Source organism: Pyrus communis, chromosome 4 (assembly GCF_041283825.1).
Source record: "Pyrus communis isolate YQ-2024b chromosome 4, ASM4128382v1, whole genome shotgun sequence".
Classification (NCBI taxonomy): domain Eukaryota; kingdom Viridiplantae; phylum Streptophyta; class Magnoliopsida; order Rosales; family Rosaceae; genus Pyrus; species Pyrus communis.
Window position 1 is genome coordinate 5479320 of NC_142568.1, and position 14271 is coordinate 5493590.

A 14271-nucleotide genomic window follows, 5' to 3' on the forward strand; every position below is an offset into this window, starting at 1 on the left:
TTTCGACTCGTAGGTAACCCGCGATTATTCGCACAGTCTTCACGTGGTCGTAGCACTTGAGCGTATTTATTTACACCTAGTCCTGTCTTACAGACCACTTTAGGTGGTTCCGACTCGTGTGCAGGTATACTTGTTGAGACATGGATTTGAGTCATACAGGTCACGTTAGGTGACTCCGGATTTTGCATTGATTTATATCACCTGGCTTACATATTTTTTATGCTGAGATATTTGACATGTCATATATGAGGATTTTACTATTCTGATCATGGTTGTGATATATATATGTATTCTAATTTCTGGGAAATTATACAGGTTTTACGGCAAGGGGTTACTAGCTTTGATGTTGAAATGGTTTTGAAAAGCTTTGTTTTTGCCCACTCATTCTTTTTGTTTTGCGCCCCTCCAGGTTCCAGTTATAAGTGCTTATTGGTGGCTTGCGAGGAATCCACGGTAGTTCTGATAGATTATCACCATTGTAGGATCACATTTGGTGTTGTATAATTAGTATTCGTCCTGCTGGACTGCACTTAGGCTACTTATGCTCTAGTTGTGAACTCACACTTAATTCCATCTTGCACTTATTCTTATCTAGTACTCTAGTTGGTTTGGTTTTTGTTTATTCGCATTTCTTATATTATTATTGCTTCCGCACTGTGCACATGGCTACATCACCCTCACGTGACGGCCAACATGCCTTGATTTCGGTCGGGGTGTGTCATAAATGATGTATTACTACTCTAAACTAAATTCAAAGAAGAGGGGAGGAATTAAATTAAAATGCGGTGAGTTAAAGAAAAAGATCTTATATACCAAAACAATCAATTATCATGTAATTATCTAAACTATATATTAATGAAATCCTTTTTGTCAACTAAAAAATGGTGAAACGATATGTTTGTCTTTTATCAAAAAATAAAATTATGGACAATAAAGTAATTTTACACAAACTAGGGGTGTATTCAATTGGAATTTTGAGATATTTTAATTCTTTTAATGTATCTATGAGAATTCAATTAGGATTTTAAATGTTTCTATGAAATTCAAAGTGTATCCAATTGAGATTTCAAGATAGTATGTTAAAATCTTTAGAAATCAGAGTGTATTTAATTAAGATTTTAAAGAAGTTTATAATATTCTAAATGTATTCAATTATAAATTAATTTTAAAGAATTTTTAAAAATTGAGGAATTCGAGGGAATTGAAGAGATTTTGTAGTGTACTTTAAGTATTCACAAATGTCACCTTACCCATGAGATTTTGAGGGAATTGAATCAAAGTTTTATATGGAAATTTTACAAATCAATTAAACTCCATAAAAATCCATGGATTTATAAATCTATTAAAATATCTCAAATAAGCAAGTGGCCCTTTACCACAGTGATGTAATGAAGTTAAGCCCTTGCATAACGGTCTAGGTTTGAACTCTGTCGATGGCTAATCTAATACCTAATCTAACGTTTGATCATGAATTTGGCCCCTTTAACGTTTGATCATGTGCCTATCTGTTTGGAAATCTGACAAAGCCCAGAGGTACCACGTTTTAAACACAGACATTTCAGGTTTGAGGAAGCTTGGTTGCATCGTGATGAATGTGAGCAAGTGATAGCTGAGGGGTGGGCTGCTCCGGTTCAGGGGGTACTATCGTTTTGGGTTTGTGGAAAAATTAAGACTGTCAAACTTGAACTACTTAAGTGGAAACGGTCTTTCTATCTAATCAAGGATGAAATCAATGTTGTTCATGATCAGTTGAGGGTTTTATATCAGCAACCACCAAACACTGAGGTTTGGAGCCTCAGTTCTGCGCTTCATGCAAAGCTGGCCCAGGAAGAAGCACATTGGCGGCAAAGGGCTAAAGTACATTGGCTCCAAGATGGCGATCATAATACACACTACTTTCACCAGAAAACTACCAATCGTTGGAAAAAAAAAATTGCATTAAAGGTTTATTTAATGACCAGGGTGTTTGGCGCTCTTATCCCAACGAAATCCAACAGGTTGTAGTTAGTTATTTCTCGAGCATGTTTCCACTAATGGGTGTCTTCCCTGCTCAGATATTCTGGATATAACTCAAAGTCGTGTAACTCCGGATATGAATGATCTCTTACTGGCAGAGTATTCTGATTTCGAGATCAATGAGGCGTTATTTCAGATGGAGCCACACACCGCTCTAAGGCCGGATGGAATGCCCTCAATATTTTTTCAAAAGTTCTGGCCAATTGTTGGCAATGATGTAATTTGTGCGGTCAAGTCCTTTCTCTCATCTAGGCGTATTCTGAAGGAGCTCAATTATACTCACGTCTCTTTAATTTCAAAGTAAGCTGAAGTTTAGAACATTACGCAGCTTAGATCGATTGCGTTGTGTAATGTTCTATATAAAATTGGTGCCAAGGTGCTAGTGAACCACTTAAAGAGTATATTGGATCAAATTATTTCCGAGCAGCGGGGTGCCTTTTTTCCTGGTAGAATGATTTCCAATAACTCTGTTATTGCTTCCGAGGTTAGGCATTATTTTCACAATCTTTGTTGAGGCTGGAGTTGTTAGCTAGCTTTAAAGCTAGATATGAGTAAAGTATATGATCGAATGGAATGGGGATTCTTGTGTTCCATGTTGTTGAAGCCTGGATTTGCTGCGAGTTAGGTTGAAACTATTAAAAATTGTGTATCCTTTGTCTCATACTCTTTCCTGGTTAATGGTAAGATTACAAGTTACATGTCCCCTCACTTGTGGTCTCTGTTCGGGTGATCCGCTTTCCTCATATTTGTTTCTGATTTGTGCAGAGGGGCTCACAGGATGTTTAAAATTTTTGAGAGACGTGGGCTTATTAATGGGGTCCCAATTTGTCGTGGGGTGCCCACTATAACTCACTTATTATTTGCGGATGACAGTTTCCTCCTTCTCCTCGCATCTTTTTAAGAATGTTGGCATCTTAAGAATATTTTGAATATTTATGAGCGTGCGTCCGGGCAACGTACCAATTTGCAAAAGAGTGTTGTGTTTTTTAGCCCCAATGTTTACCGAGCCATTCAAGATCAGCTTGCTGCCTATTTGGGGGTGCCTCGGGTGGATGTCCATGACAAGTATTTGGGGCTTCAGATTGTTATTGGTCGTAGTCATTCTGCAAGATAAGCATACGTTAAAGATAGGTTGTGGAAAAAGCTTAAAGATAGGAAAGACAAGCTACTGAGTAGTACAGGGAAGGAGATTTTTATTAAGGTGGTGGGTCAAACTCTCCCTATTTATACGATGAATTGCTTTCTCTTGCCTAAAACCTTTTGTGAAGATCTTCAACATATTCTCTGTCGATTTTGGTGGGGAGACCTTGATGATTCAAAGCGTATTCATTGGCTCTCATGGGGAAACATGTGCAAACCAAGGCCTGAGGGTGGTTTGAGATTTTGATCTCTGTATGATTTTAATTGCACCATTTTGACTAAACAGGGGCTGAAGACTGCTTCACAACCCGGATTCACTTGCTTCTTGGTTACTCAAAGCCAAATATTTTTCTCATAATTCCTTATGGGATGCTGGTTTGGATTCCTGTCCATTTCCTTGATGGTGGGGGATTATAAAGGCTCGCATCATTCTAGAGCGAGGGTCTCGTTGGCAGGTGGGCGTTCTATTCGTATTTGGAAAGATAGGTGGCTGGACCGCCTGCACTTGTTTCGGCCTTTATCATCACCCTCATCCAATGGTGAATTAGAATTAGTCTCTTCCATAATCTTGCCATTATTGGCTTCCTGGAATAAGCAATTAATATTGAATATTTTCCCACCTGATGAAGCTTTGCTAATTCTTTCCATCCCGCTAAGTTTGAGATTTCCCCAGGATTGTTTGATCTGGCACCATAATACTAAGGGAGTTTTCACTGTTAAAAGTGTGTACAAGGTTGGTTGTGGCTTGGTGGTTGAACCTTCTTCTTCTCATGGTGGGGCTTCGAACACTCAGTGGAATATTATCTAGAAAGCAAAGTAAAATTGTGTGTTTGGTGGGCTGCTTGGAACATTCTACTTACTCGTGCCTGCTTGGTTAACAAAGGCATTACGGTGGATGACATTTGTGTGTTATGTAGTTCATCTTCGGAGTCGGCGCTACATGTGTTTACTGAAAGTCCATTTGCAAGAGCCGTTTGTTCTTCCGCCAACATTGAGCTTAGACCATGCCGCTCTTCTTTCTCTTGCTTCTTGGAGTGCCTTAGTTGCCGTGCTATTGTCCTCAAGCATGGTCAATTTGATCTTCTTCTTGTCCTTATCAATTTTATTTGGCATGCTAAGAATTCCCTTCTTTGGGATGATAAGCAGGAAAACCCCATCTGATGAGTAGATTGGCGAGCCTTTTCCTATCAAATTTTGTGTCTGCACAACCCCAAATTGCTCCTTGCCCTCTGCTTTCTCCTTCTTGGTGGTTTTTGCCACCGCTAAACTGGATTAAGATTAATGTCGATGCTTCTTTTTGTTCAAATTCGAAGTGTGGGGGTATCAGTGGCTTTTCGTGACGAAGCAGGTAACTATGCTGGGGGTTTCGATTGCTAAATTCCTCATGCGATCGACCCTTATACTGTGGAGATTCTAGCAGCTCGTGCAGGCTTGCACCAGGCTGCACAATGACAATGAAGGCTAGTCATTCTGGAGAGCGATGCCTTACAAGTGGTCTAAGCACTGTATAGTCCCCATTGTGGTGATTCTGCTACTAGTTTATTTATTGAGGATGTGAAAGCCAGCTTGCAGAGTTTTGCTTGCTACAGTGAAAGTAAATCATATATGTAGATCCGCCAATGTTTCGGCACATGGTATGGCTAAATTGGCCATAAGTTTTACTGTTCCTAGTCTTTGGTTTGAGGTGCTTTCGGTTACTATTCAGGATGCCTCCTACATGATTGTATGCTTCATTAATATTATGAATAAAACTGCTATAGTATCTTCTTCTTAAAAAAAAAAAAAACCCTAATCTATCAAAATCTTTTTGAAGATTTTTTATTTTATTTTTTATCTCTAAGTCCCAATTGAATACACCCTCCAAATTTTACAGGTTTTTAAACAAATCACCTACATACAATCTTAATTAATTTTTGGACTTGGATGTGTGGCTGAGATGGCTTGGTGTGTACACCCACCAATTTTAATCAAGATGCTCTAATCAAGGATGTTTCTTAATTAGTTTCTGTTGTTTGTAATCTTTGGAGGATGGTTATATTATTCATTATGCGGGCATTGAGACCCAGGGTGCACCCCATCCTCATATTGATGTACGTATTTTTCTTACCCCAATAAATATCGTACTTTTCTAAAAAAAAAAAAAAATCACCTAAATATGATCCTAATAAATCTCTAATTTAAAAAAAAAAAAAATATCGATACCAAATTAGGTTACCTATTGCGTGGCTTAGCCCAACTCCTCATCCCCTAGTATAAAAATATTGATGTATTAAAAATAAAAAACAAAAACAAAAACTTATCCATCTTTTCCACATTCTCTCTTTCTCCCCCTCTCTCTTCTTTTCATTTTTTTGAACAAAAAACTATCGAGTCTAGTTAAATTTTTCTCTCTTTCTCATTTAAAAAAAAAAAAAAAAATGTCCGCACACACAAATGTGTGGACATATGCTAGTTTCGTTTATTAAAACCCCTTGCGTGCAAACAAAGAAAAAAGAGAGATTGGACATAGAGGTTGCAACCATCAAATTTAAAGGCCCAACTACTTTTTTTCCCGTTTGATCATTATGATTCTATTAATTTGGGAAAGAAAATATCTCCAAATCTTTTTCACAAGATTACTGGATCAAGTGAATCAGATTTTTAAAATTTGATTGGACGGCTAAACAGGAGTTCCTTTAAAAATTATAATAACTTTAGCCATTTGATCAAATTTTAAAGACCCGAATCACTTGATCCGGTGATCTTGATGGAAAAGATCCAGAGATGATATTTTTCCATTAATTTGGTGGGTAGCAACTCAAATCCAATATGGTAGAAAAAACAAGAAGCAACAATCTAGGCACACAACCAAACTTTATCAAATTAATGAGAAAAAAACAAAGAGAGTTTCGAAAAGGGGAAGCAATTAACTTTTTATGTACTAAAAAAAGGACGAGAGAGATCCGCTTTCACCCGAAAGGCCAGGAGAGAAGACTGGTTGGTGGAGAATAAAATTTATAAAACTGCCTCAACCCCCATGAACGTTAGCTGAACACGATTGATGAGAAAACGTAACCAAACAAAACTGCAAGGACGGAAAACCCAAACAGCAAACGAAACCAAAACAAAAACCCAAAGCATGGAAAACCAGGAGAGAAGATCATGACACAAGAAGAAGCAGTAGCAAGAAATACAATATTTGTTTTAGGGTTTTAATTTGAATTTTTTTCTGGTGAGGAGGAAAAATTGCACGGAAAGTATGGAGGAAATATTGTTCAGGATGAAGAGGGAGGTGATTGAAGATGTTGCGATAATAGGGGGGTTGGTAGGGGTGCAATTTGTGTATGCTGGGAATGCTGTGTTGCTAAGCTATGTCATGTCTTTGGGGCTTGACCCTCTCACCATTGTTATCTTCTCTACCTTGTCCACTTTCATCGTCCTCTCTCCCATTGCCGCTTATTTTGAAAGGTACGTACGTATGCATTTCTCTCTCATCAATTCAGAAGTAATTGTTTTTATTTAATTTCGAAATTTAAACAATTATAACAGACAGAATTCAATTGGGTTCCAGTAGATTTTGGTGTTTGATGATATATGAATTTGTGTTTGCAGGCACACATGGCCGAAGAAAATCAGCTTGAAGTTCTTGATACAGTTGCTTTTGATCGCCCTTGGAGGGTATGAATTTCTAAAATCTTTTGTTTCTAATTAGTTATTATAATTTGCATAATTCCCATGAATTTTTCTGGAAAATCTTTTTTTTTTAACAAATAATATTATCTATACTAAGAGATGGGGAATGTGTTAAGCCTCATAATAGACGAGCCATAATAATGTGATTCAAATTCTCATTTATAGAAACCTTTTTGAGATATTCACTTTTTTTTTATTTTTTTTATTTTTTATTTTTTTTATTCTGGGTTACCTTTTTTTTCCCTGATAATGTGGTAAGTGAAAGATCGCTCGTCCTAAATTTGGAAGATGCAATCAATTTAGTGTTCTTCAATTTCACCGAACTCAATGCATCTTTTTAAGGTTTTACTTATATTATATTTCATTTGAGTCATTCTTAAAACTTGGGCTGGAAATTGCTATACATGTTTTTAATCCTATACAATACTTATCTTGACATAGTTATTGATGAAGGAGTACATGCATTGTCATCCAAATTAAAAATCCAGCTAATTTACCACCAAATTTTTTTTTTTTTTTTGTGTGTTAATTTAGCACCTTTTTTATTTTTCGTTTGAAATTTTGTCAAAACTAATCATTTGTTATGCAAGTGATCATTTTTCATGCTTATTACTCTTAGACAACTTCGGGTAAGAATTTCGTTAACTACAACTAGTTCTCGAGGAGAAGGAATATATGTCCCACGAGCTTTGTTTAATGAAGTTTATACACTTGTTCGCCTATAGGTTTTAAGTGGCAAAAGTACCATTAAAAATATATTGCATGTGCTGCAGATGACACATTTTAACTAAATTTTTAGCAAAAACTAATGGAGGTGGTAAATTCACACTAAAATACGAGTTTGTGTGGTAAATTGACAAGATTTTTAGTTTGGGTGTATTTGCACACACCCATAATAGGTGAGGTGATGTTTATGCAAATTTCCCTTTGCATACGCTGAAATTTAAGTGTTTAGAAAAACATAAAGAATAGGAGAGTGGTTTTTGTTAAATTAAACTAAATGAAGCTCACACTATATGCGTGAGGATATAAGGTGTTCGTGTGAGAGTGGGAGAAGTGTTTTCCTAAAACGTAGGATGAACATTTTAAATTTTAAAGGTGTGCAAACACGAATTCTAGATAGATTTTTCTAATTTTGTGCATGTACCTAAATCCATAATATGAATTCTAATGATTGTACACAATAATTTTTTCCGCAAGAAATCAGAAAGTTGTAATCTCTCTTTGATTTGGGAATGAAATTCAGATGTTATGATGAACCACTTACATGGGTTTTCTGAATTTGGATTAGTTTTCGTACATAAAGCAACAACCAAAGAAGTTTTTAATTTTTAGTTTTTAGAACGGATCCTTAATGATGACTGTTTTGGTTCTGAGTCAATATAAATTAACTTTTCAACTGAAATATAGATTCTTTAAATTTAAATTGTTTTTACTCTTACTTGTCTTCTTCCTCCTCTAATTTTAAAAAATAAACATAGAAAATTATGAAAGAAAAAGGGGTGGTAAAGTTATTTTCCTTGTTTCTTGTTTTGCAGGGTAACTTTGTTCCAGACATTATTTCTAAAGGGGATCCAGTTGACTTCACCAGCAATGGCAGCAGCCATGCCAAACCTTGCTCCTGGGTTTATTTTCGTCATCGCGTGTACTGTTAGGTATTTGATCTCATCTTTTTTCCTTCTTTTTTCCCAAGTAAAGAAGATGATGAAGAGAAAGAAGTGGCAAACTATTAGAATAGTTAACATAATGTATGGGGATAATCATTTGGACATTTTAGTCTCGACTTTGTTGGAAGAGATCAAAATTCAAATCTCATGTACGGAAATTGTTGAATTAAACAAATACTAATATAGTAATATTTATAATGGTTATGCAGATTGGAGAGAGTGAAAATTAGTTGCCTATACAGCAAAATGAAGATTCTAGGCACAATTCTGTGTGTGGTAGGAGCTATCACAATGAGCGTAATGCAAAGCACTGCCAGTCCTTCCGAAGCAGAAGCACAGCCCCAATTTCGAGCTCTTTCTCCTGAATCACTCTTTGATAAGCAAAAGATCATTGGTTGCTTGTACCTCCTTGCTGCTGTGTTTGTTTTGTCCAGTAATATTGTCTTGCAGGTGAACGTACAACTAGTATGAATATAATTGTTAACTTTAATTGTTATCTGACTGTGAATCTGAATTCGATGATACGTGAGATCCAGATTCACAGACGGACAACATAAGCATTTGCCAAGAACAGAAGATTATCATTGTTTAATATATTTTTCTTTTGTTTTTTATGGATTAGTATTTTTTATGATGTTTGACAGGCTACAACATTGGGTGATTTTCCTGCACCTATCTCCTTGTGCGCCATAACATCTTTGATAGGGGTGTTTCTAACTGCAGCTGTACAATTTATTCAAGATCACAAAATAGAAACTGGTTGGCCACTTGTGAGTGCAAAACAATTGATTGGCTTCTCTCTACTGGTAAGTACGCCTCTCTCTCTCTCTCTCTCGATACTTTGGAATGCGTTGAACATATAATCAATCATAACCCTAATCACTTTCTCCACCCACCATCACTCGGGCTAGTCCCAAGGGCTTAGTATTTATGACCCCGCTCCTTAACCCCGCTCTTTTAACCAAATATACACAGGGAGGTGTAGTAAGCGGAGCAAGTGTGAGCTTCAACGGATGGGCAATGAAGAAAAGAGGGCCGGTTTTGGTTTCCATGTTTAGCCCCATCGGAACAGTTTGCTCGGTTGTTCTCTCAGTTATCACATTGGGAGATGCCATTAGCGTTGGAAGGTACATTAATTATCTAGTACTGAAGTAGTTTTTCTCTTTTTCTCTTTTTGAAATTTTTGTATTAATTTGTTGCTTTGGTCTCAATAATGCAGCTTTGCCGGTATGTGCCTCATGTTTACTGGGCTCTACTTCTTCCTATGGGCAAAGGGGAAGGAAGGCTACTTAGATGTGCGTGACTTCGAAAGTGAGTTTGATGCAGAGAAGCCTCTGTTATGTTGATATCATTTGTTTGTGTATATATAGGTTTTGGTTTCAGTTTAGACAGATAGGGATAAACAAAATTTGAAGGTATCGTTCTACGGGCAACAGACTAATCGCCTGTAAGTAATGTGCATGATTTTCATGCATAGTACTAGTGTTAATGTGACAACACAACTTGATGGAACAAGCTATGCGTGACCGAAAAATTCAGTAAAATTGTTATAAATTTGCTTAATAGTTAATGCTCAACATTGAACAGTAAGTGTTCCCTGCATTTTTAACTGTTTTTGCAGAATGCTGAAGGGGCTACAAATACGACTTGTGATATTTTACTTTATAGAGATGGTGCTTGGGAAGAGTACGGATTTGGGCAACTGAGAGTTTTAATTCTAGGGCTTTCTTTTTCTTATATATTTGGGAAGGCTCATAAAATTTCCAACTACAAGTTGAACCCAAAAAGAACTCATTTGGCAGACATTCTTCTAGGAGGAGTTACTAATTAACACTTCGACCACACTGTTAAGTCATTTTTGAGTTATTGGGTCTAATAGACCTAACCAAAAAACTACTTTGGGATGTTTAGATGTGGTAAAACATTATACACAAAACCAAGTCTACGCAGCAATGGAGTGAGCAATATTGTATATGATGTTGTAAAACCATATATATTATAATTCATACTAACTACTACAATTCTTCTTTAAAATATTTTTGATGTGCTTTCTTTGCCAAAGAACTTTCTAGAATATGACCGCGATGTGACAAACAATCATTGTGCAGAATTACCGTTAGTCACAATATGCAATATTCAAAATACGATTACATGACTTGTTAATTATTATTAATTAGATTGATATGCGACACGATAAATATGATCGACAATGAATGTTAAATTGAGCATTGTAAGTAAAATTACACTCTAGCTGAAATATAATTCCAGTCAGAACTTTGCTTGGTGTTCTCCTAACCTAACCGGTTGAGGAAACGAGTGCTGAATTATTCGGCTTTATTGGGTTGGCTTACATACCAAGTTTTGGTTCCAAGGCCTACTTGTCAGGTTTGTGTGATTCTTAAAACGAGGTACTTCGAAAAACAGCTCACCAAAAGAAGATACATGAACAAGGAGCAGAATCCAATTAGAACTCATCGGTTCTACAATTATGTTAGCTTGTATGCATGAGCGATTAATGCTAGCAATCATCATGATTTTAAACATTGTTAGATGTTGATCATCATCATGACCTCTGTTCGAAAACGAGATTGATTGTCACAAAGGGAATTGTCAAGGAAGGTGTCTACTTTTTCTATCTTCTGTTGGCCAAAAAAGTGTCTATTTAAAGGAACTAAATCCAGTAACCATTTAAGAATGTGGTTTACTTTAGGTGTGGGAGGATAAGTGCTTTAACGTTGTAGCTCCTTGAGCTTTTACCTATTGTTATAGTAATTCCTTCTTCCGAACTGGCTTATATGCGCAGTTGGATACGACATCATGGAAAAAAACAGTGACAATGGCACACACCTCTACTAATTTAGCTAAAATTTTTGCAAAAATTCATTAATGTATATATTACAGCCCATATTGTTAACGAACAGAAGCACGTAAATTGGTAGAGGCTCAAAATTATTACTTGTTTCCAAAGCAACAAAACTAACCTGTATGGATGGTGGGAGTATTATGTCCAATTTTGAACTAACCGTTTTGTTGCTCATTGCAGGAATGCAAAGCAGTCTTCTGGCCCTTCCCGTTGCAAATAGATTTTTCTAAGATGCGCTTGTTGGAGTGCCACCGGCAATCTCTGTGAGTCAGTATCTGGGCTTATATACCAATTTTGTTTTCTTTTTATACCAATTAAATCATGTTAATCTTCACTATTTTTACTGTGATCTGCAGACTCTGATCATGTCTTTGATGGGCTTCTCCCTCGTCATGGTTTGGACCAAAAAGAAAGTACTATGACAAAGCACGTCTCAAATTTCGGAAGTTGGCTCTGTGATTGTTGATGGCTTGCATATGGGGAGCTTTTTTTATCAAATCGTATGGAGAACCATGTATGACAAGTTTCAATGATTTTGTACTATCAGAGTTTTTCTCATTTTATACAAACGATAGTAGGGGAGGGAATAAATTGAACTGAGGGCTTTTGTTCTAGAGGTAAATGCTCTTAACCAGTTGGTTACACCTGCCCACCCCTTCTGAAGCGCTAAAATTTGTATCAACTCATTTTGTATATCATTCGTAGTGTAATTATTATGAGTTTCCACATTCTGAATAAAATCAATCACTCTCTCTCTCTCAATGTTAGCAAAAGAGTATGGGAAGAAAATTACAGTAACTATCAATCCAACATCAAATGATCATTAATTCTTCGCTTCTTTACAAATGACAAGTCCCAAATTATGTAATCAGAATCTGAACACTTGAATATTAATGCCCTAAAACTCAATTCTCTCTCCTAACCATGAAAAAGTATCCAAAAGGTTCACCATTTTTTCAAAAAGCAAACCCTCTGCAAATCCAGTTTCCTGGAAAAATCTTACTAATCACTTTCATCAGTGTACAGCCTTTGCATGATCACCTCCAACTCTACCTGAAAGTTCACACATTTGTCGTACTCAGACTCCAACTCACTCTTCAGCATCTGAACCTCTCCTGTTTGTCCCAACTGACCAATAATACTCTTCACATTCTCCATCTGCTCGTCCAATTTTCTTGAAATTTCCAGCAATTCCACCAGCCGTGCATTGCCGCGGTTGGAAGACTCGGCCGGAAAGCTGGAAGTAGAAGACGACGCAGCTGGAATAGCCCGGTCCAAAACAAACCTCTCCAAGTTATCCTGGAACTGCAAAATATCTTCCTTCTTGTTCTCCAACTCACCCTTCAGCCTCTGAATCTCTACTTGATCCTGTGTGCTCACCTCAACTACTCCCGTCAACAGACGAATAATCAACCCCACAATCTGTAATTGCTTTGCCAACCTCGTTGCAAATCTTGACAGCGGGGATTTGCCGCCGCCAGAAGACTCAGAGCTGGAAGTAGAAGACGACTCAGTGGAAAATACCGGGTTGAAAACAAAATCGTCCTTATTGAAATTCCATCCGCTAAACCCCATATTCTCAGCCTTTTGTTCTCCACATTTTTCCTTGCCCAACAATTCACCCAAACCCCTGTTTCTTTTCTTCAACCTCTCCTCAACGCTCTCCAAATGCGGAAACACAGTCCTCACCAGAAAATCCTTGCCACTGTAGTTGTGGAAAAACGAGTGCTTCAGCAGCGTCTCCGCCGCCGGCCTCTTTTCCGGGTCCCGATCAAGGCAAGAACCCACCATGTCCGTGAAATCCGCTGAGTACTTCTTGTTCTTGAAATCTTTGATGATGTTTTTGTAATCGGAAAACGGGAACCTGTTCTTGACCTTCAGAATCTGAGACTCTAAATACGGCGGCAGGTCAGACACGGGAGGGCCGCCCAGAGCCAATTCCAGCGCCGTGATCCCAAATGCCCAGATATCCGCCTTGCATCCACCTCCGTTGGGTGCCACCCAATACGGCGTTGCAGAAGTTTCGTTTGTCCCAGTTGAATGATCGGCGCCGTAGAAAGAAGCAGAGACCCCGAAGTCGGCGAGCTTAACAGACCCTTCAGAGTCAACCAAGATGTTTCCGGGTTTGATGTCGCCGTGGACGTGTTCCTGACCATGGAGATACGACATGGCGTTTAGCGTCTCTTCCAGGACAACAGCAAGGCAGGGCTCTGGTAATCCTTCCGGGAAAGCAGAGGAGGAGATTAGAGAGCCGAAGGCCATGAAAGGCATAACCACCCAGAGACGGCGGTCGGCGGTGGTGAAGGAGCAATGGTCGCTGAGAATGTTGGGGTGGGAAAGAGACAGAGTCTTGGTATCGCGTAGCTTGCCCTCGAAATCGGCCGTGGATTGATGGAGGTCAACGGACTTGATTGCGACGATTGCAGAGTTCATGGGGACGCAGACGGCCTTGTAGACGACGACCTTGTCGCCAGAGCTGATTTCTTGGAGGTCCTTGTATGCGGCGGAGTCCAACGGGAATTGGACCTTTTGTGGGTTATCTTGGTGGGAGGAAGAAGTCGAAGAAGTCGCCATTGGAGACGACAAAGATGAAATCTTGAAGAACGAAAGTGGGTTACTTGGATTTCGGGGAAATGGGTTTTGATGGAGTTGATGAATGTAGGGTTTCTGCAATACTAATTCTTGTGAAAGGCTGAGGCTTTGGGAGGAAGACGACGATGCATGAGAATGTGTGGGTGTGTACTGCTCTGCTTTTATTTACTTATATAATAAGAGATGTTTCAACTTTTGCCCCTAGATTTTGTTAATTAGCAGAATCATCAACATTCTGTCGTGAGGCGATTTTGGTGATTAGGATTGGGTGAGGTTGGTTAAGATAGTAATACAGTTAGTTCGTTTTCTGTTATTTGCCAT

General features: G+C 38.0%; 1 protein-coding gene and 1 pseudogene across 2 annotated transcripts; one reads left to right on the forward strand and one right to left on the reverse strand.

Annotated features, from left to right (window-relative positions):
- Window positions 1-4621: 4621 nt before the first annotated feature.
- LOC137723456 (WAT1-related protein At5g47470) lies at window positions 4622-10058 on the forward strand. Its single transcript, XM_068462654.2, has 7 exons — window positions 4622-6603; window positions 6748-6813; window positions 8367-8483; window positions 8705-8945; window positions 9140-9301; window positions 9471-9622; window positions 9715-10058. The coding sequence occupies exons 1-7, from the start codon at window positions 6395-6397 to the stop codon at window positions 9839-9841; spliced, it is 1074 nt and encodes a 357-aa protein (XP_068318755.2). The 5' UTR covers window positions 4622-6394; the 3' UTR covers window positions 9842-10058.
- Window positions 10059-12153: 2095 nt separating this feature from the next.
- On the reverse strand, window positions 12154-14089 carry LOC137721919 (serine/threonine-protein kinase BLUS1 pseudogene; annotated as a pseudogene). Its single transcript, XR_015961209.1, has one exon. The product of XR_015961209.1 is annotated as a serine/threonine-protein kinase BLUS1 pseudogene (transcript).
- Between the last annotated feature and the right edge of the window lie 182 nt (window positions 14090-14271).